Source organism: Phragmites australis, chromosome 9 (genome assembly GCF_958298935.1).
Source record: "Phragmites australis chromosome 9, lpPhrAust1.1, whole genome shotgun sequence".
NCBI lineage: Eukaryota > Viridiplantae > Streptophyta > Magnoliopsida > Poales > Poaceae > Phragmites > Phragmites australis.
Window position 1 is genome coordinate 21,350,910 of NC_084929.1, and position 22,819 is coordinate 21,373,728.

At 46.5% G+C, this 22,819-nt stretch overlaps 1 protein-coding gene across 2 annotated transcripts; it reads right to left on the bottom strand.

Annotated features, from left to right (window-relative positions):
- Positions 1–15,687: 15,687 nt before the first annotated feature.
- LOC133928787 (hexokinase-10-like) lies at positions 15,688–22,302 on the bottom strand. 2 transcript variants are annotated; one of them, XM_062375273.1, is made up of 9 exons: positions 21,775–22,195; positions 19,885–20,032; positions 19,644–19,811; positions 19,237–19,311; positions 17,846–18,001; positions 17,634–17,732; positions 17,403–17,530; positions 16,477–16,558; positions 15,688–16,340 (listed from the first exon to the last, which is right to left on the bottom strand). In XM_062375273.1, exons 1-9 carry the CDS (start codon positions 22,050–22,052, stop codon positions 15,969–15,971), a joined length of 1,506 nt encoding a protein of 501 aa, XP_062231257.1. In that variant the 5' UTR covers positions 22,053–22,195; the 3' UTR covers positions 15,688–15,968. The 2 variants fall into 2 exon arrangements, with proteins under 2 accessions (XP_062231257.1, XP_062231258.1); XM_062375274.1 differs by lacking the exons at positions 19,644–19,811; positions 19,885–20,032 and having other exon boundaries at positions 21,775–22,302.
- Between the last annotated feature and the right edge of the window lie 517 nt (positions 22,303–22,819).

Here is a 22,819-nt window from a genome sequence, read left to right on the forward strand (position 1 = left end):
GAAGGAAGAGGTGAAATATCCACACTAAAACATTAGATCCTATCAAGTGTACTTAAGTGAGGGTAGCACTAGAATGAGTGACGTTATGAAGTCGTTGTATTACAATTTTTTTTTATTTTCCTCGCGTTCTTTTACCGCTTTTATGTAAATTATTTCTTTTTACGTGTTCGACTCACGATGAGATTTCGACGGTGAAGAAACAGTGTGTGATGTGTACTGGGAATCACGGCGACACCTGCAAGGCGATCGATCCTTGGTGTTGGCGTTGCTTATCTCAGAAGTCTAGTTACAAATAAGCCATTGAGCCATGGCGTTGGGCTAGCAAGTCACAACTCATAAAGGACCCATCTAGTCACATGATTGCTGGGTGGAGGCGTGGAGACTCGTTGCTCAGCCGCGGAATTTTTTAACTTTTTTATTTATTAATAGTACAAAATAGGCGGCTATTTCTAAATTGCACAAAAGGCGGGCGATTTATTTAAAAAAAAACGCTCCTTTACGGGGTGATTTATTTGAAAATCGCAAAAGTAATGCATTCATAAAATTTCATCCAAAATATTACTTATGTGAGGAGAAACAAAATAGATAAATTTCATTATCCCTGAATTTGTCTTTTTTGTTTTTTATTGTACAAGTTATTGTTTGAGTTGAAATTTTATGGAGTCCTTGATAATAGCATACCCTACACCACCAAAATTTTGTTGAATTTTTTATGACTATTTAGATGGTGTTTTGACGGTTGAGAACATTAGAACGTGACATTTTTGTAATTTTTAAATAAATTGCCCAGTGGGCGGGTTACAAGCCCAGAGACCTATTTTTGTAAAATTTGAAACTGATCTCCTATTTTTGTATTATTAATAAACAAGAAATATAGAGTAAATTCACTTTGCACCACATATTAGTTTACGTGGTGTACTTTGAACCATCTTTCACAACAATTTCCACTTCCAACCGTATATTTGATGTTAATATTTAAATTTACATCATGTTTAAGCAATCAACCTTTAACCATGCTCATGTGACGAGGAGTTCTATCCACCTCAACTCTATGTGTTCATCTAGGAGGGTGAACTTTTGTTTCAAAATCAAGCTTTTTTTCTCTTTGTTTATTCTTCGTTACATGTTTTCCCTTTGGCCTCAACTTGTTACAGCCGCCTCTCCATATAGCATAGGATGTAAGGATGGCAATTAGATGTGGCGGGAATGGGTAGTGCCCACTCATACGCGTCAATTTTTACCTGCTCGAGGGTATATTCACGAATTCCCATGAGGAAAGAGCTGTGCCAAACCCATCGCCTGCAAGTATACCCGTTGCTGGTGGGTATACACGTTTACCCATTTGGGCGTCAGACGGTGTGGGGTGGGGTGAGGCGGGACTGGGCGGTGGTAGGGAGGGGTTGGGCGGCGTGGGGTAGGACTTGCTGGCATGTGGCCGGATTGGGCGGTGGCAGGGAGGGGCTGGGGTTGGACAGGGAGGGGCGGGGTGGGACTGGGTGATGTGGGGGAGGGGTGGGGTTTGGGCTGGAAGGGGCTAGGCAGCGGTGGGGCGAGACTAGGCCACATGGGGTGGGGCGGGGTGGCAGCGGGGAGGGACTGGGCAGTGCTGCGCTACTCAGGGCGGGACTGGACGATGTAGGGGTAGGGAGGTGCTAGGAGGCGGCGTTGTGGGGCGTTAATGGGCAGCAACGGGGTGGGGTTGGCAGCACGGGGTGATTGCCTCACGGGATGCGTTGGTCTGCTGCGGGAACTGAGAAGGGGTGATGGACAAAGGGTAGGGTTTTGAGTGTTGGGCCCACCTGCCGGGAGGCTATACGGGTATACGAGTTTCGCGGGTATAGGTATGCACGTACCCATCTACCTATCAGATAGTATTTTCTGTCCATGAACGTACTCATGAATACTAAATGCTACCTATATCCTACCCTATTCGGGTATTTAACAGTGGGTAAATGGATAATCGGGATAAATTTTCATCCCTAGTAGGATGGTATCGAGTTTATGGCATCGTCGACCATCCAAAAAGTCAACATCCTACATGTAATCTAACCATCTAATTATATGTTCGCTAGCATTGCGGAGATAGGCGTCAGGCCAATGACGAGATAGACATGGTCATGTGGTGCTACAGTGCAGGTGGTGACTTGAGGAGATGCGGCACCAAGGTAGATATGACTGGAGAGGAACGGCCGTGAAGGCGACAACTTAAGGTGGCAGTGTCAATGGGGAATATAAGCAAACGACGAAGTCTGCGAGCTGTGGCACTTGGACTCTAGAGGCCCGATATGAAGAGGTTACTCTAGCAACTTGATGTCAAATGAGAAGCATGCAACGAAGAATGGACCGAGAGAAAAAAAGCTTTGGTTGGAAACAATAGTCCACCCTTCCAGTTGAATCCATGAAGCTGAGGTGAAGAGAACTGCTCGCTATGTGAGCACGATCAAACGTCTAATCCTTAGATATGACGCAAATTAAAAGATTAGCATAAAATATATGATTCAAAATAACATATATTGTTAAATTTGATTTAAAGTGCACCAAGTGCACTAACCTACGGTGCAAAGTGAAATTTGTTCAAAAATATATTTAAAAAAACTTTAGCAGAGGCCGAGTGTACGCCTTTGAGGCTGGAAGGGGGGGGGGCACAAAGGGTCAAAATGGGCTACGAACCAGTAAACATGATTTTCGACCTGGTGCACACCCCCATGAGCCTACGTAGCTTCGCCCTAATTGGGACGATTTCCAATGCAGGTCGGATGACCTTAGTGGCTAGGAACAGCTTACGTTGTGTACCTCCTCATTTGCTTGCCGATTGTGGGGATGTAAATTGTCCTTATGGATTTATGCATATGTATGTCTGTTCGATATGTACTGAGATTCATGTGAGTTTTCGATTAGTACATAGATTCGTGCGTAAGAGAGCTCCTGCTATGCATGAATCTCAATGTATATTCAACAATACAGGGTGTAGGTAAAATAAAACCGCTTCCGTTGAATGTGCTGGAAGAAGAGACGCGTGTGTAGGAACTTAAGAGCAGAAAGACGAACAGGGCCAAAGAAAGGTGTGCTTGGCAATGGCCTAAGGCGGCCACTCAATTGGCCCAACCAGTCATGCATGAAGCCACCTTTAGGTATCTTGGAACGGACGAATGTAGAAGCACGAGAATTTATGATGGTAAAACATAAGAAAATTGCAGGGATGATAGTGTTAGCCCCATTTGATATTTCCTCTAAAGTACCTGTGACTACTTGAGGTATTAAGGAATCTTACTACTTACCACCTCCGGAGTTATCCATGTCATCAAATTCGTCAGCTCTGTCCGATTTGAGCAGCAGTGGTTGATGTCCGTCCGATTTGGAACTGTGATACTCAGCCGTTCGAGAAGCTCATCCGCTCAGCCTCTTCTCAAGCTCGCAGCCTCTCCCTCAACCATCATCGTGCCGATCCGGTTCAAGCTCGAGGCAGGCCCCTTGCTGCTTCGCTGCCCTAGTCACCACCACCACCTCCCCGTCGCCGCTGCAGAGAGTGCTTGGCCAGGGCGGAGGGCCGCCTGCCTCAGCGCAGCCAACCTCCTGTGCCACCGCCGCCGCCTTCGAGCAGCCTCAAGCTCAGGTGGCCCAATGGTGACACTCCAACCAGCATGCTACTATTGTGATTCCCCATTGCCTTTGGCACCATGCTCCGCTCCTCCCCATCCCACGCCACCACACCTACTCCTCTTCCTCCGCCATGACCGCTGATCCACCACATTGTGTTGCGCTAGGAGCTCTCCCTTCACTAGCCACTACTCCTCTCATAGGTCGCCACCACTGTTCTCCCCCTCTAAGTGCTGCCTGCTCTCCTCGCGCCTCCAATCTTTGGAGACCCGACCGCCAGCCCGTCGTCTTCCTCCTCCCAACACAGATCCAGCCGGGAGGAAGGAGAGTAGGGGGAGGAGGATGCACGGGGAGGAGACACGGTGCAGGAACGGAGAAGGGTGATGCCTCCCTGCACCTCCATGCCATCTCCGTGCTACCCCACCGTGTCCTCACCGCCAGCCAGCAGCAGGAACAACTGCCACTACCTCCGAGGTCCCCGCTCCACCACTACCGCCAGCACGTTGAACCGGGCCCCGCCGCTCGCTCCGCCTCCACCGCAAAGTCGCCACCTCCTCCAACCCTATCTCCGCCTTCTGCTGCGGTACATAATCGCCTTCCCCTGTCTCTTGGGCATTCCATCGAACACGTAGCCCGCACGCCATGAGCTGCCCCTTCGTGGTTGCTTCTTGGATTTTGAGTTGATTTGCTCAAAATCTTAGTAAACTGAGATGTTTTGGGTGTGGGTTTTGTGTACTACAGGGTCCATACCTGGGGTCAACACTGACCAGATGAAGCTACATATCAAGCTCGGCGTATCGATGCCCACACAACACTTGCTGGACGCTGAGCAAGTCAAGAGATTCTATCCTTGACGTCTTGTTGGGTGATACATATAACCGTGTATCACTTACAATGTTTGGATACCAGATTGAGAGACATTTCCCTACCATTTTGAATATACAAAGCACTGTTTCAAAACTGACATTCAATAGGAACTGACATAGTTAAGTTGGTAATAGGTCATAAGTAACCAAATACATAGATAGTAGTTCTATATCGTTGGTGCAGAAAAAAGAATACCCTTAGGATACTAATTAGAAGAAAATATATTACCCCCAATACTATTAGTAGAAGGTTGCATTTCATATCCCATGAGACAAGAAAAGGCCTTCGGTACTATTATAGAAGTTCGGTACCCTTTTAATACCATGATATTTCAATACCTGACTATTTAAATAGCCGACTTTTAGGCTTGCACTATCGATCGAATGACGTATGACTATAAAATAGAATCAGATAATTGCTTACCCACCAAATAAAAAGCAGTATCAGTATTTGTACTGCACAAATATTAGGCAAAGAGGGACAGAGAATTAATGGAAAGTAATCTTAGTTGTTGTATAACTAAGAAATGAAGTTAGCAAATAGTGCATGTTGAATTGGTAACAATTATCATATTGCCAATCTGCAAGCTTTCCTTAGTTATATTGTCCAATTGCTTCATGTCGGTTAAGACTGATCACTGCCATTCAAACCATTGGTATTATCTATAATAATAAGTTCTGATCATTGCTTTGAGATACAGGAAAATATGCATGTTTCTAGGAATTTAAATCTGCAGATTAACAAGCTCTACACCGTTGGTATATAAAAAGAAAGGACACTTGCTTTAAAAATGTAAATTGATAAAATTCATGCCAAGTTATTGCTCCAATAGAGCAAAATGTAGGTGCTTTTCCATTTTTTATTTATGATAGCAACCCACTTTGAAGTAGTATTATAAAGTTAATATATTTGATAGAAGACGAGAAAATAAATGATGGCGCAAAGTTCAATACTTATCTTCATATGAAAGCTTAGAAAGTAACTATGTACTCACCTTGTCACCATCTATCTGATCTATAACATTGCTTTGTCACAATATGTTCGCTAATAGTTGAACCTAGGAACTTATAATGGCATATTTCATATACAATAAAATATCCGGCTTGTTAGATTGAATAGGTTCTGGTCAGTGAACACTATTATTATATCGTGCTATAATTTATGGCATTATGTTCTACGCAGGAATTGTCGTGTGACTTAGTGTCCTTTTTTGCTTAGGAATGATGCCCAAAAGTTGCTCAGCATCTTGATTGCTATTGGGGAAGCAGTGGCATATGTTCTGTCTGGAATGTATGGTAGTGTAAGCCAACTTGGAACTAGGAATGCTATTCTCATTATACTCCAACTCTCCTTTGCTAGTATCATTGTCATTTGCCTGGATGAGCTTCTCCATAAGGGATATGGTTTGGGTTCTTGTATTTCTCTATTTATTGCCACTAATATCTAGTAATTTCATGCTAAATTTGTATTATTCATTCACTAATAGAAGTATGCATGACAAGTGGGCGAGGTGCTAAATTTGAAAGGGTTGTTATTGCTTTGTTCCATCTGTTGATTACTAGAACTGACAAAGTCCTAATCTCATTATTTTGTTCAAAAGTAAAATTAATGATTGATACTTGATATTGACTATCGCCATTAACTGTATCACGATTTTAAAGGATATGAAACTAATCAAAACAAGGAAACTAGAAGAAATTATTGGGTTTGTTAGCATTAAAGAACTACTTGTATTTTACTTCTATATAAATGGTTGTTGTTAGTTTCCTGCCAGCTATGACACTGATGATGGGATAAGTCTCTGTGCTGCGTCTCTGTGCTGCATATGGTCTTTGTGGGGCTGCTTCAGATGGTCTTTGGCTGGTCTTTGTGGTCCTTTCTAGGGCTACAGCATCTAGAACAGCTAGGACAGCATCTAGGACAGCATCTTAGCATCTAGGACAGCATCTTAGCATCTAGGATAGCTAGGACAGCATCTAGGACAGCATCTTAGCATCTAGGACAGCTAGGACAGCATCTAGGACAGCATCTTAGCATATGTTTGGCTGGCTAGCAGCCTATAAATATGTATCCCCAACCCCTCAGGTTGGTATGGCATTTGTGTGAGAAATAAACCAGAAAAATTGCCCCAACTCCTAGTGTCATCCTCTCTCGATGAGAGTAAGAATTCAGCTACTACCAAGAGTAAGAATTCAGCGACTAACAAGTGGTATCAGAGCTATAGTATCCTGTAGCCTGAGCATCTCCTGCTCACCTCCTTTCCCAGCCGCGCAACAGCCCCAGCTGGGAGCAGCAGCAGCTCCGGCCGCTCCTGCTCACTTCTCTCCCTCTGCGCAGACGAGCAGCAGCTCGTCTGAAGCAGCCCTCTCCCCACGCAGCAGCCCCCGGGTAGCGCGTCATGTCCGCAGGGCAGTCTCAGCGCTCGGTCGCCTCGAGCACGCGGCGTCGGCAGGAGGCCGAACTTGCCGTGGCAGAGGAACGCGAGCGAGCGGCGGCAGAGACCGCTGCGGCGGCGGCAAGGGCGTCGAGGCTGGCAGCGGCGGAGGTGGCAGCAGTCAGAGCGGAGGCGGAAGCAGCGGCGGCGGCGGATGCAGCGCGTGCGGCGGCAGCAGAGGTCGAGGCTCTGCGCGGCAGCATCAGCAGCTCCGTTTCTGCTGACGACAGCGCCGACGCGGACCTCGAGTTGCTGGGGAGGGAGGCAGCGCGAGCGCGGGCGGCGCAGTGGGCAGCCGCGCACGCCCACGAGCGCGGCGGCAGCCCAGACAGACGCGGACGCACCGGCGGCGCTCCTGGAGGAGGCGCGCACGGCGGTGGCACTCCTGGAGGAGGCGAGCACGGCGGTGGCGCTCCTGGAGGGGGCGAGCACGACAACGGTGGCGGACGGGCCGATGGAGAGCGCGGCCTTCACAGGCAGCGTGGCTCTCTCTCCCCGGATCGGTACCGTGGTTACCACGGGCTCCAGGCTGTTGTCAGGGACGTCGGCCCCGGCGGTGGGTGGCCTACCCTCACTAAGACCAACTATGTCGAGTGGGCTGCGGTGATGAGGGTAAAGCTCCAGGTGCGGCACATGTGGGAGGCAGTCCGGTACAGCGACGTCGACTACGACCAGGATCGACGGGCGCTGGATGCCCTCATCGCTGCAGTCCCGTCCGAGATGCAGTTCTCGCTTACCAATAAGCGGACTGCCAAGGAGGCTTGGGACGCCATCGCTGCGGCACGCATCGGCAGCGACCGCGCCCGCAAGTCCACACTGCAGGCACTTCGCAAGGAGTGGGAGAACCTGGCCTTCAAGCCAGGTGAGGACGTTGATGACTTTGCTCTCCGTCTCAACACTCTGTTGCAGAAGATGGTGCAGTTCGGCGATGACACCTACGGCGAGGAGAGAGCTGTCGAAAAACTCTTCTGTTGCGTCCCCGAGAAGTACAAGCAGATGGCTCGCTCGATCGAGTCCCTGCTGGATCTCTCCACGATGTCGATCGAGGAGGCGATAGGTCGACTCAAGGTCGTCGACAGCGATGAGCCACAGTCTCTCTCGGGGCCCATCACCACTGGCGGGAAGCTCATTCTCACTCGGGAGCAGTGGGCTGCCTGCCAAGGTGACCGGAAGAAGGGGGAGCCTTCTTCCGCGACAGGCGGCCGCAAGCGTGGCAAGCCGCGCAAGGCGCGCAGAGACGCCCAGGCCGGGGCGCGAGGACGTGCCGAGGGTGATGCCCGCGGAGGCGCCCAGGGCGGCGCCGCTGGCAAGTACAAGCCAGCACGAGACGACACCTGCCGCAACTGCGGCCAGCTTGGCCATTGGGCCAAGGACTGTCGACAGCCACGACACGGCCAGGCCCATGTCGAACAGACGGAGGAGGAGGAGCCGGCTCTGTTCATGGCACATGCAAGCATCGAGCTACCTCCAGCGGCACCGGCCGCAGCGGCTCTCCTCCACCTTGACGAGCCAAAAGCACACGCCCTCCTCGGCGACGGCTCCGGCAACGACAAAACTGACGGGTGGTGCCTTGACACCGGCGCCACCCATCACATGACCGGTCGACGGGAGTTCTTCACCGAGCTTGACTCTAGCGTCCGAGGCTCCGTCAAGTTTGGGGATGCCTCCGTCATCTTCACCGCCGTGTCTGGTGAGCACAGGCTGCTCACCGGAGTCTACTACATCCCCGCGTTGAGGAACTCTATCATCAGCTTGGGACAGCTGGATGAGAACGGTTCGCGCGTGGTGGTTAAGGATGGAGTCATGAGGATTTGGGATCGCCGTCGTCGCCTTCTTGCCAAGGTAACCAGAAGCGCAAATCGACTCTACGTCCTTAACGTGCAGGTGGCACAACCCCTCTGTCTCGCTACTCGTCGGGACGATGAGGCGTGGCAGTGGCACGAGCGCTTCGGGCACCTTCACTTCGAGGCCCTGAAGCGGCTCAGTGCCACGGAGATGGTGCGAGGCCTGCCGTGCCTCGACCATGTGGAGCAGCTCTGTGACGTCTGCGTATTGACGAAGCAGAGGCGACTCCCCTTTCCCCAGCGGGCGAGCTTTCGAGCCAAGGAGAGGCTCGAGCTTGTGCACGGGGACTTGTGTGGTCCGGTGACACCGGCCACACCGGGAGGACGACGCTACTTCCTGCTGCTCGTCGACGACCTCTCCCGCTACATGTGGGTGATGGTCCTCGGCAGCAAGGGAGAGGCTGCGGACGCCATCAGGCGTGCGCAGGCTGCTGCAGAGGCGGAGTGCGGCCGCAAGCTGCGCATGCTGCGCACCGACAACGGCGGCTGAATTCGCGTTGTACTGCGCTGATAAGGGCATTCAGTGCCACTACTCCGCGCCGTACAGCCCGCAGCAGAACGGCGTCGTCGAGCGACGCAACCAGACGGTTGTGGGGATGGCTCGGGCCCTTCTCAAACAGAGGGGGATGCCGGCTGTCTTCTGGGGAGAGGCGGTGGTGTCGGCCGTCTACATCCTCAACCGCTCGCCTACCAAGGCGCTCGACGGCAGGACGCCGTACGAGGCTTGGGATGGGCGCAAGCCGGCGGTCTCCCACTTGCGAGTCTTCGGCTGCCTCGCGTTCGCCAAGGAGCTTGGCCACATCAGCAAGCTCGACGACAGGAGCACTCCGGGAGTGTTCATCGGCTACGCGGAGGGCTCGAAGGCCTACCGCATCCTCGACCCGAAGACACAGCGTGTGCGCACTGCGCCCGACGTTGTGTTCAACGAAGGGCGAGGATTGGCGTGGGACAAGACGGTGGACGACGGCTCTGCTCCAACGTACGACGACTTCACTGTCGAGTACGTCCACTTCGAGGAAGCTGGGGGAGTAGGCAGCTCTTCTTCGACGAGCACGTCTACCCCAGTCCCCGAGCCTTCACCGACCCCGGCGCCTGCTACTCCGACAGCACCACACTCTCCAGCCAGGACCTCGGCTGCGATGAGTTCTTTGCTGGCTCCACCACAGCTGGCACCAGCACCGACAGGCACCTCTCCGGGCACGTCTACTCCAACACCAGCTCGTGTCGAGCACAGCCCGGTTGAGCTCGCTACTCCGCTCTCTCACGACGAGGAGCGCATCGACGCGTACCACGACGGCGAGCCGTTGCGGTACCGTACGATAGAGAACCTTCTCGGCGACCAGCCGGTGCTGGGACTGGTGCCTCACGACCTGGAGGCGCAGTTGCACCTTGCGTGTGACAACGGCGAGCCTCGGTCGTTTGCAGAGGCCGAGAGACACGCGGCATGGCGCGCCGCGATGCAGTTGGAGATGGATGCGGTTGAGAAGAACCGCACCTGGGAGCTTGCTGACCTTCCTCGTGGTCACCGCGCGATCACCCTTAAGTGGGTGTACAAGCTGAAGAGGGATGAATCCGGCGCCATCGTCAAGCACAAGGCTCGCTTGGTGGCACGAGGCTTCGTGCAACAGGAGGGGGTCGACTTCGACGATGCCTTCGCTCCCGTGGCACGGATGGAGTCCGTGCGACTCCTCCTTGCGCTAGCTGCCCAGGAGGGCTGGCGTGTTCATCACATGGACGTCAAGTCGGCGTTCCTTAACGGCGACTTGAAGGAGGAGGTCTACGTGCACCAGCCGCCGGGATTTGCGATCCCCGGTAAGGAGGGCAAGGTGCTCCGCCTGCGCAAGGCCCTCTACGGCTTGCGGCAGGCGCCGAGGGCGTGGAATGCCAAGTTGGATTCCACGCTAAAGGGGATGGGCTTCGAGCAAATCCCGCACGAGGCGGCCATCTACCGACGGGGCAGTGGAGGAAATGCTCTGCTGGTGGGTGTCTACGTCGACGACTTGGTGATCACCGGCACCAAGGATGCGGAGGTGGCGGCATTCAAGGAAGAGATGAAGGCCACTTTCCAGATGAGTGACCTGGGGCCTCTCTCCTTCTACCTGGGAATCGAGGTGCACCAGGATGACTCCGGGATCACGCTTCGACAGACCGCCTACGCCAAGCGCGTCGTTGAGCTAGCTGGGCTCACCGACTGCAACCCAGCTCTCACTCCGATGGAGGAGAGGCTGAAGCTGAGCCGCGACAGCACGACAGAGGAGGTGGACGCTACGCAGTACCGGCGTCTTGTGGGGAGCCTTCGCTACCTCGCCCACACACGGCCGGACTTGGCATTCTCCGTCGGCTACGTCAGTCGGTTCATGGAGCGACCGACGACGGAGCACCAGCAGGCTGTGAAAAGAATCATCTGCTACGTTGTGGGGACTCTCGACCACGGCCTCTACTACCCTAGGTGCCCTGGGGCGGCACACTTCGTCGGGTACAGCGACAGTGACCACGCCGGCGACATCGACACCAGCAAGAGCACGAGCGGGATCCTCTTCCTCCTCGGCAAGTGCCTCGTTAGCTGGCAGTCGGTCAAGCAGCAGGTGGTGGCCCTGTCCAGCTGCGAGGCCGAGTACATAGCGGCCTCCACCGCTTCAACTCAGGCGCTCTGGCTCGCTCGACTGCTTGGTGATCTCCTCGGCAGAGACACTAGAGCGATGGAGCTCAGGATGGACAGCAAGTCCGCTCTGGCCCTGGCAAAGAACCCCGTTTTCCATGAACGGAGTAAGCACATCCGGGTGAGGTACCACTTCATCCGAGGCTGTTTAGAGGAAGGGAGCATCAAGGCGAGCTACATCAACACCAAGGACCAGCTCGCGGACCTGCTTACTAAGCCTCTTGGGAGGATCAAGTTCCTTGAGCTCTGCTCCAGGACCGGGATGGTTCAACTTTCTCACAAGACGACGCACAAGACTTAGGGGGAGAATGATGGGATAAGTCTCTGTGCTGCGTCTCTGTGCTGCATATGGTCTTTGTGGGGCTGCTTCAGATGGTCCTTGGCTGGTCTTTGTGGTCTTTTCTAGGGCTACAGCATCTAGGACAGCTAGGATAGCATCTAGGACAGCATCTTAGCATCTAGGACAGTATCTTAGCATCTAGGACAGTTAGGACAGCATCTAGGACAGCATCTTAGCATCTAGGACAGCTAGGACAACATCTAGGACAGCATCTTAGCATATGCTTGGCTGGCTAGCAGCCTATAAATATGTATCCCCAACCCCTCAGGTTGGTATGGCATTTGTGTGAGAAATAAACCAGAAAAATTGCCCCAACTCCTAGTGTCATCCTCTCTCGATGAGAGTAAGAATTCAGCTACTACCAAGAGTAAGAATTCAGCGACTAACAACTGAAACCCCACATGACTGACCCGTGTTGTTGGTACTCTGATTTCTCAGTGAAAATTACATCTAAGATATGTCTTGACACTAATAAAACTATACACAATTAGTGATTTGGCCATCTTTTGTGTTGTCTTTTCAATCTTTTACAAATGCAAAAGAAAGAAATGTGATTTACGATATCTGTTGAATGTGTTCCAAAAAGGGGATCATGAATTCAGAACTTGAACTTTTATTCTATCTCAAAGCCCTCGGTTACAACCATGCTCATTTGGGACATCAGGCTAAAACTCATTGTTCATGAGGCCTTCTACTGCCAGAACCTTCCCAATGCAATCAACTTGCTTGCCATTGTGTTGGTCTTTCTCATAGTTATCCACTTCCTAGGCTTCCGTGTTGTGATTCCAGTTAGATCAAAAAATGCTTGTGACGGCAAGGCTAATATCATATTAAGCTATTATACACTTCTAACATGCCCATCGTCCTGCATTCTACACTTATTACTAACCTATACTTCACATCTCAGGTATATATATATATATATATACTTGAAATTAATGATGTGGCAATTTATGTCATTTTGTTCAAGTGATAACGTGTAGTTTATTGCTGTGACAGCTGCTCTATAGGAAGTACAGTGGATATTTCCTGGAAAACTTCCTTGGGAAATGGAAGGAATCTGAGTATCCTGGGCACTCTATTCCTGTTGGAGGTCTTGCTTACTATGTCACTGCCCCTTCAAGGTAATTTTGGCTATTCTTAGCTTCCCTTTCATTCACAGGAGTGTTTGTCTCACTGTCTAGTTCTCTTCCGGACCACTACTTGTTTTTCTTCTGGATATATTTTGTACCTCTTCCATCTACATGATTAAGTGTTACTAACTACTGATGTGCTTGCAAATCCATTCCATGCACTGTTATATGTGGTTTTCATGTTGTCTGCTTGCGCACTCTTCTCAAAGACATGGATCGAAGTCTTTGGTTCATCAGCCAAGGATGTTGCTGAGCAGCTCAATGTAACCTATATGCACAAATTTTTAGTTAGTTACTATGATCCGTATGAGAAGCACCTTTTAAATTCTTTAGGCAAGTTATGGCATTTCTTCTGTATTGGGTTGTGGCATTGGCATGGGAAAATTGGGTGCTTTCATCCCCAAATTTGACTCAATTATTCTGCCAAAATAAAGTAATATAAATTTGCAGTATGTCTTGGTGCTTTATCTTATCGAACGACTTTTCAAAGTCCAGGTTTAAAATTACAAGTTTATTTATGGCATATCTGCATGGAATTACAAGTCCAGGTTTAGTTGGTGATTTTTGATATAATAATATCATTTTTACCTATTCAGATACATGATGAATGTGCATATCGTTTTCCAATGGTAATCACACTTAGACAATTTGGTTACCAAATAAGATGGTCTATCACTACCTAACCTACTTAATTGATCGAGAAATAGAATAAATTAACACATCACCCATCTACTTGGCAATGGGACATACGGTGCACCAACGACAGTTATTTTCTAGTTTCATAGAATTCACAAGGGGTTGTATATGGAAAAGCTCATATTATTTGAACCCAATGAATTTCTCTGAAAGTAGTGATATAATGTGAGGCAGTAAAAAAAGGTCCAATCTCCTGGTGGCATTCCACACTAATTTAGCAAGTTCCCTCTTAAATAAAACAAAATAGACTATAATTAATTGTTTTAAATGTATTTTGTAAATTTATATTTTAATTTTCCCTCAGTGGTGCCATTTTTTTCTCTGGCAACAAGCGACACTTACTCGACAAGTTCATTCGGGATTTAGGGTTGGAGGTTCAGGTTATGGCCTGGGATTCATTGTGTTCCTCGGCTTGGAGGGAGGTCCAGAGTGTAGGCAGCGGTGTGTGGTGCAGGTGGCGAGGCATTAAGGCAAGCGAAGTTTGGAGGTCATGGATCCAATGGTGCTACTGCTAGCCACCCAAGACAAGAAAGGAGGGTTGTGAGGCGAGGATGGAGAGGACAGGGGCAAGGGGGTTGTATGGCGATGTTATAGATCCACAGCCACTAAGTAGGGGGCTCTTTGTTTTCTTCCTCCTCCTCTTCTTTCTCTTCTATGCCCAAAATTTGAGGTGAGGGGTTTGGGGGCTCCCAGGTATGGGGGCTTGAGCCCCCTCCATCCCCTGCTGGATCTGCCCCTGGCGACATGCAAGGGAGGCGGAAGAGGAAAAATCACATGCAGCATCATGTGATACTAACATAGAGCAAACTTTATAACTAAGATAGTGTAGATTGGTCTTATTCATATCTCCAACAGTTTTAGAGTTCTTGAAAGCAAAAGGAATTACTCCCTTCATTCAAAGAAAAAAGAATTTGTTTTTGACATGGACACAGGTTCCAAAACAAACTTTCATCATTAATGTTCATAGAAACATATTTTATACCACATATCAAAGTTTTGATATTATTGAACTATTTTTTCAATACAAATATACTCATATCATATTTAGATATTCAGTCCCAATATATAGAACAATCAGTTGCCAAATTTTAGATAATTGGGTTGCATATTTTAACTTGAGTAGATATAAAAAAACATGCGATTATGGCAGCGTCGCCCTAGGCGCTAGACACTAGTTGAGTGGCAGGCTAGCTCCTAGTGCACAATAAGTGATTAGTCATATCTTGGCAGGATGGTTTCACGGTGTCACCTAGCGACAACGGCAGATCCAGGGTGGGTGAGAGGCTTAAGCCCCCTACCCAGGCGCACTTGGAAGCCCCCAAGCCCTCCTTTCAATTTTTGGGCATGGAGGATGAAGAAGAGAAGAGGAGGAAGAATAAGAGAAAAAGAGGATGAGGATGAAGAAGAGGGAGAGCCCCTAATTCTTGGCTCTAGATCCGTCATTGCCTAGCGCCTAGCGTATGCTTTGGACAACACTAGTTTGTAATATATTGTATTATCCCAAAATCATTACTTTCACTAAAAAATGGAGTATAATATCTACTAACAACTATATATCTTTGCATCAAGGAATAGAAGGAAAACCACTAATTGGAGTTGAAGATGAGTTCCCTGTGCCTCCCCTGTTTCCGTGCAAAACCCCCTCGCTGCCACGCCCATGATCTTCCATCTGCTCGACGAAATGCCACACCCAGGATGCCAAATTCTAGGTAACTACTTTAGTTTATTTCCATCTGCTCGACGAAGTGCGTTCTTAGTTTAACTGAGTTTTGAGTCGACCTAATAACAAAAGGAAAAAAAATTTACATCCCTAAGCACGGCCATGGCCAGTTCATAAACTGCACGTGCTTGTCACCTCGGATGGTGTCCACGGCCTCCTACCAGTGGAGCAGTCCTGAAGCCTTGCTGCTAATTATAGCATCCGTGGTCATATGAGCACCCCCATCTTAGATTCCTCCCTGATTGAAACTGCAACCACCATTTCACATTGATTCAGCACAAAGCAATTTACATGGGACAGCTCCTTGAACAAGCCGTATGTCTTATACATTCATGCACGTAGATCACGTGTATGCATCCATAGTTAGACACCATTCTCACAACACTACAACTTCACCTGGATCACACACCATCAGCATTATTTTTTGCAAGCCACCAAATGATCCACTAGTACATTGAAGCACTAAAGGTTAATTCACCATTGCATATAAATTCACATAGATGAGAAGAAAACATGATGCGACAACGAACAATTGAGGCAAAGAAAACTAGACAAGGGGTTAAGAGTTCTGTACAAGAACCGCTTTCTATCATGTACACATTTTCACAGTAGGATGGACGAATGCCCCTCCTTTTGTTTCATGATTTCATCTGAGCAGGAGAAAAGCCTGTGTCAATCCTATGCGGAATTTTGTCTAGTCGACGAATATGATGCTGCAAGGAGCGCAGCCCCAATCCCGGACCCCTCCTCCACCACTCTGAGACTAACAGTGGAGGCAACCTCATCCCCTAGGATCTCGCCTATGGCTTCATTCAGATACTCCCTGAAGACTGAATAGCCTTGGTAGAGACCACCTTCGATAGCGACAACCGATCTCTTCGTCTCACCTCTTATTCTTCGAACTTCGGTGGTACCACAAAGGGTTCCATCACGACCGATTTTTTGCAGTACTGCAACGATTCCAGCTGCCGCTAGACGGGCAGCTCTTCGGGTGACAATGTCACAGATTCTCATGACAAGTCTCCGAGTCTTCAGTGGAACATTTTGTATCTGTATGGGAAATGACATAGTTTATGAGGTTATTGTTTGAAGCAACTGGCTACCAAAGAAAGAACACAGATTTACTTTTAAAAAATCCTTCATATAAACAGAGTTTCAGGTGAGCTACTCAGCTGTGAGAACTAACCTTCAGATGCTCTTCGAGTACCCTACCAACTTCTTTCAAATCTGGGGAATCATCCTCACGAATAGCAGCTAGACAAGGTGTACTGGATGAAAATAAATGACATTAAAATTTTGATAACTCTGCAAGATTATTGTTTTTTAAGACAATCAGACAATAGAGAGATTCCTAAAACATATCTAAAATCTGCAAAATTGACTAGAAAGTTAACACCAACATGCACAGCCCTTATTCAATGTTTTAAAGGCTCAGGTTAGTTATCGACAGCTCACATGAAAGATAAAGGCCTCAATGAGAATCCTATTAAACCACTAAGTCCTTAAACTGAACATGATAATAACATTTTTACTCATTATCATCCAACATTCACAAAACATAACATATCATTGTAACATTGTTGTTTATTTGCACGAGAAGATAAGCATCTGCACTTAACAGAGTGCAGGTATAAACTTTGCAAGTTATCATGGAAAGAAATTCAGTTTGCAAGGGACAAGGAACATTTTCCAACCGTTAATCGACCAGCTGTTACTGTTCCAATTAATTCATCTTAGTTTTGTCAGGCCGCCTCTAAACCTTATTGGCTGTTTCTGGCATTAGGTTATCTAAAATGTCTTTGTATCAAACTGTCGCTTCTTAGTGATATGTACTTTTCCTATGTATTCTTTTAAAAAACATTTATGATAAAGAAGATATTACCATAGCACAGCAAAAGGGTTAGAATGAGTTTCAAAGTAAAGCAATGGAGCAAAGTGAAACAAATGGGGAACCTTAGCGACAGAGCAATGTAGCAGAGTGTAGGGATTAGGCGTATCACATTGTTTTTAGACTTTTGTGACAATGGATATGGAACTAACCACCCAAAGAATCTTCAGAATAAATACTCATTTGCAAAAGCATAACTAAAAAAATTACGAGGATGAAGGTACCTTAATATAAAAGGGGTAGACAAACAATTCACAGCAGAACCAAATACATCCGATTCTTGAGCCATTCTTTGGAGCACCAATCTTGTAATCTCCCCAAGATACACACCAGAGATCATTTTCTCAAAAGCCTATATCCATTAAATGATGTTACTTTCAGATTCATTAGCGCGAGACTTTCAGCTGCGTTGTTACAAGATATGCCACAGGGGGGAAGTTTTCATAAAGTCTTACTTGATCATAATAATTGTGTGTCCCATCATTGAAACATATGTCATACGGGGTTAATGGTATTTGTGGAGGCCGGAAACTGCCCCATTCTACATTTACAACCTAATGAATAGAGCATTATTAACATAAGATATAATCACGAGTTTATATTTCCAAATTGAAAATTTGATCAAATCAAACAATCCATATACAACATAAAATGCAAAATAATATACCATGTCTCCAGAGTTGGTAAGAAGACCACAGCATTTAGTAATTGCAACACTGCGTTCAATATAGGAAGCATTGATGCCAGCTCCTATAATCACTGCAGCCACGGTATCCTCATCATAATAATGCCCCAAAGCCAATGTCCCTACAGCATTGTTCACCTATTTGACAAATAGCACATCAAATCAACAAGAAGATGCGTATGCCAGCTTCAAAAAAGATGAAAATAACTACCAACTTTTGTAATTCTGTCATACAACATGTGAACATCCAGATCCAATTCTAGCATAAATACATAAGAATGGCAGTGACATCTCTTTCCCTTATTCAAAAGCAAGATACAGTTGTACAGATATGAGATTATCCATACGAGTTCATAAGTACAATAATGTCATGTTTTGTCCCTCAGTTACACCCCTAGAAAACACTTGTACATGTATAAGCACCTGTTTATATATATGCGCACGAAGGACAATTGTTTATACATGAAAGATCATCTGATAGTATATACTTGAAGAACAAATAATATTTGAATTCATATACCAATCTGTTCCAAGTTTATTAAATTTGAGTTCAAGCTTGAATACAAGCACAATTAATCGACTCAAACCATATTTAAACAAATTTAAGTTCAATAAGATTCTAATTAGAACAGATATATGTTTAGTTACAGTGTAAACAAAATCTATCACTTTACAACAATATTAGTAGTGAGAAAGCAGAAGTGTTTGCCTATGTTTTAGATTGAGTGCAGTGGAAGCATAGTTTTGATATGGAAATCAATCCGGCCTCTACATCACGTGATGCACGCAACCAAAGTATTTCTATTGTGCAGTTATAGCAGTGATGTAGTGGACGCAACAAGCTCGGCAAGATGTGTAAACATAAATCTAATCAATCAATGTTATAGTAACGCGTTCTAAATATGCAAGACAAAATAATTATTTTCATCTAACGAAGATGTGGAGGATCCAAGCTCGTAAGTTCTTGTATTAGCACTACTTGGTGTGAATTTTAAACCTTGGAGTAAGAACTCAAAGTCAAATATGGATAGGATATTCAACAACTGGCTCACATCAAAACATTACATATATTATGATTGAAGTGTACCTGCATGCTAATAGTTGTTAGAAGCTATAGCTCCCTGCTATGGTGCTGTAACTTTGCAGTAACGCTGGTCACAACAGCCTCTCTGCTATGGCGTGCTATTTAAAAAATGATGTTTGCATACGGTGGACTATCAGGTAAGAAGGCTATGTGACCATGAATAAAAAAGATGGACAATGGAATCAAAGGATCAAAGTATTAACTCAAGTAGTGGAATTTTTGTATATTAATGGAATTAATTTTCTGAATACAAATTACTTCACCCAGCATAACTAGGTCAGCGACATACCAATGCAGTGACCTGCAAATTCAGTCCATTCCTAACAAGGGCTTCATTTAAGCACTGAGCAACATCTTTCCCAACCTGATATTCCAAAGTTCAAACAAGTCAGTGTGAAAAATAACACAATGAATCAACAGTAATCATAAAGGCAACCAATCAACAATTTGATGGGATATTTTACACATCATTTGTCAAGAGGGAAAGAACGAATTAAATTCTGTGAAGGTACTAAGGTCTAAGGTTAGTATGGGGGGAAGGATTACATATCCACAATATACTATCACAATGATATCAAGTTTCAAATTTGTCGCATCATCTCGTGCAATATATTGATTAAGCTCTTCAAGTAGAAATTTCCCTTCCAGCCATATAATGAAAGGCAGAATAATTGAAGGCATAACTCTGTAACTTACAGCCTCTTCAATTGAAAATTCCTTAGTCCACCGAATTAATGACCCTGAGGATATGGAAATTTGTCTGACCGGGAAGGAAAATGTAAAACCAAGTGCCCTTCCCTCATCTTTTCCACCCTCTCTTTCAATAAAATTTTTTAGTGCCAAAGCAATTAGATTGAACAAATCCTGCAAGAGAGTAGAATTCATATACATAAACAATAAATATATAAATAAGTGAAAATAAAATGATGACATATACCTCACTTGTACCCTTAGTCAACTCTTCAGGGATAGGTCGATGTTCAACTTTTTTATTGATAACCATAGATCCTGAACCAAGTTCTAGTTTCATGACTCTAAATCCTGTTCCTCCAAGATCAATGGCATAATAGATGCCTTCCTCATTCCTGCTCACATGCAAATATATATGAATCACTGTAAGAGAACTATACACTTGCATTTTTTAAGAAAAACATGTTCATCAATCACTTTATCTGATGAGGAACTATGCACCAAAAGATCCGTATGCTAAAAATCATTACATATAAGCCTCAATTGAGTTGCTGGTCAGAATCTTTCAATTCAAATAAAAGATATGCAATAACATTGGCAATTTATGCAGTCAAATAGATTGCAACATGCAGCTACATCAAACTGTCTGAATAGTTAGGAGAAGCAACACAAATCGTTAATGCAAGCCTTCTCAATGCAGGTCCCACGAGTTATGAGAAGAATCATTAATGCAAGCCCTCTCAATGCAGTTCCCCAATTAGCTGCATATGTGTGTCCATTAAAAATAGCATTTCTCTGTACTTCGAGGAGAAAAATACTCAGATATCAAACATTTTAACCCCAAAAGCATTTTTTCCAAGAACAACATAACCCAAAAGCATGAAAGGAACAAAACGATAAGGCACATCCTCTATCTTCCCCTCCAACATACTACCTCCGTTCTCTTTTACTTGTCATTTAGGACATCGACATAGTCTTCAACAAGCACGTTTGACCATTACTTTTGACAACTACCTCTTGATAAAAGTTGATAAAAATTAGATGATGTCAAAAGTATTTTTCATGATAAATTCATTACTATCATTTTCATGTACCAAATCCTAATAGTTTTGTGTATATTAGTGGTCAAAGTTTCTAAAGTTTGATTGCATGCATTCTAGGACGACATCTATTTAAGAACGGAGGTAGTACCACCTAATAATCAACATCAAACATCGCCGCATCCAAGAGGCATCATCACCGAAACAAATTCTCATGAGGCTGCTCCATGCCTTATTGCCAGTAGACAGTACCACCTAACCTAGTACCTGATGCTGACCAGATCCAAGGAAAAGCATGTGTGAGTTAGGTTAAAAAATTTGCCACTTGCAACCCTATGGCATCAACACATTATTGGGAAGCAAATTTTATAAGACCCGGTCTCAAGTGTAGACCCCACGAGGCGTCGACACGTATCCTCCACCACGTAGGCATGCACGCACGCAAGCCGTTAGATCAAGGGTGAATGGCGTGGATGGAGGTCTCGCGAGGGTCTATTTCAGAAGGGTCTTTTTTGCTTCTATAGTATTATACTATACACAAGAGAACTGTCCAAAGACTAAAAGGAAATGCCTATTAGGGACAATGCGATGGCATTGTGTATCGTAATATAGCATTCGAATAGAACGGCAACTTTTTGTTTAAACAAGATGGCATTGTTCCACATCGCTGATATTAATATATGAGCAGCAACATATGTAATGGAGCAAAGACTGTGACTTTCTTACCAGTTTACAAGCAATTTATAGGCAATTCCACAATTGGTGGGGAATAGCAATGCTCAAAAGAGTAATGCAAGATGAATCAACATAGTATTTGGACAATCGAGCAGAGCAATGATACCTTTCTGGTCATTGGTGAAAAGTTCTTTGGCTCGCAGGTGGTGTGGTGATTTTATAACATATGCAGAAAAAGAACAAAAAAATGCAGATAAATCAAACGCCAAGAAAGAAAGAAACACTCCACAATTGGCAAATACTAACTCCTAACATTTGACTAGACCCTAGCAGGAACCCTTCCGTGTATGAAGCCATGAGCACCAAGAAGCCACCGAACTAAACCGAGAAGAACAAGGGGAGCGCGCGCGCACGATCGTTACCCGTTGGGGAGCTCGTCGACGCAGGTGAGCAGCATCCGGACCTTGCTGGCACCCTCGGACGCGAGCCCCGCGAACATCTCGATGGCCAGGGAGTTGACGACCCGCTGCAGCCGCTCGGTAGGCGTGGCGCACCCCTCCTCGAACCCGCGCACCACCGCCACGGCCCGGCTCCACCGCCACCGTGCCATCGCCCGCCGCGCCACCAGCGCCGTCGCCGCCGCGCACGTCACCGCCGCCGCGCACCCCACCGCCGCGCGCAGCAACTGCGCCCTCCCCATCAACTCCTTCCCGGCCCTCCGCGAGAACGCGCCCGCCACGAGCGTGGGCAAGGCGTTCGACGATATGGCTGGCTGAACTCAAGTGCGATCGGGAGGCGCGTGGGAAGCGGCCGCGGCGAGCCTGCGAGGGGACGGGGGCACGCGGCGACAAATAAACAGGCGAGCGAAGGGACCGGGGACGTGGAGATCGTATAACAGGGCAAGTATTTATTTCTTCCATTAATGGTCTCTCTTCTCTACATCCCCAACAATAGAATGCATTTGCCTTCCATAAACTTCCATACTTCTTGCAAAGATTTGCGTAGCGAAAGAAGATGGATAATCAATGCAATGGTATCCTCCATACCAATTCTGCATGCCTATCCAAATATCAACAGTCTTTAAGGGCAAACATTGATACTACTGTCTAGTTACTAGTCATAAGATTGTACTACATAATTAATATAATGGAGGAAGATAAGTATATATTCAATAAATGTGTGAAATCTTACAATATTTCCAAAAATGCTCCCTAGAGAAACGATGTTGGTTTGTAATAGCACAATCAAACCATTTAAACTTTCCTACGGATTTCTACGCACCAATCGGCTGAAAATGGAGAAGATTATGCTTGACGATTTGCATGCCGCTAGCATGTTAGGGTTTTGGGAAGGGAGTTGAGGTTTTGGTGATCCACTTAACTTAGATAGGAGGAGGGTGAGGCAGGGGCAAGCTAAAGGTATAAGGAGATTAGTGAATGAGAAATAAGTGAGAGAGCCTAGACGTGA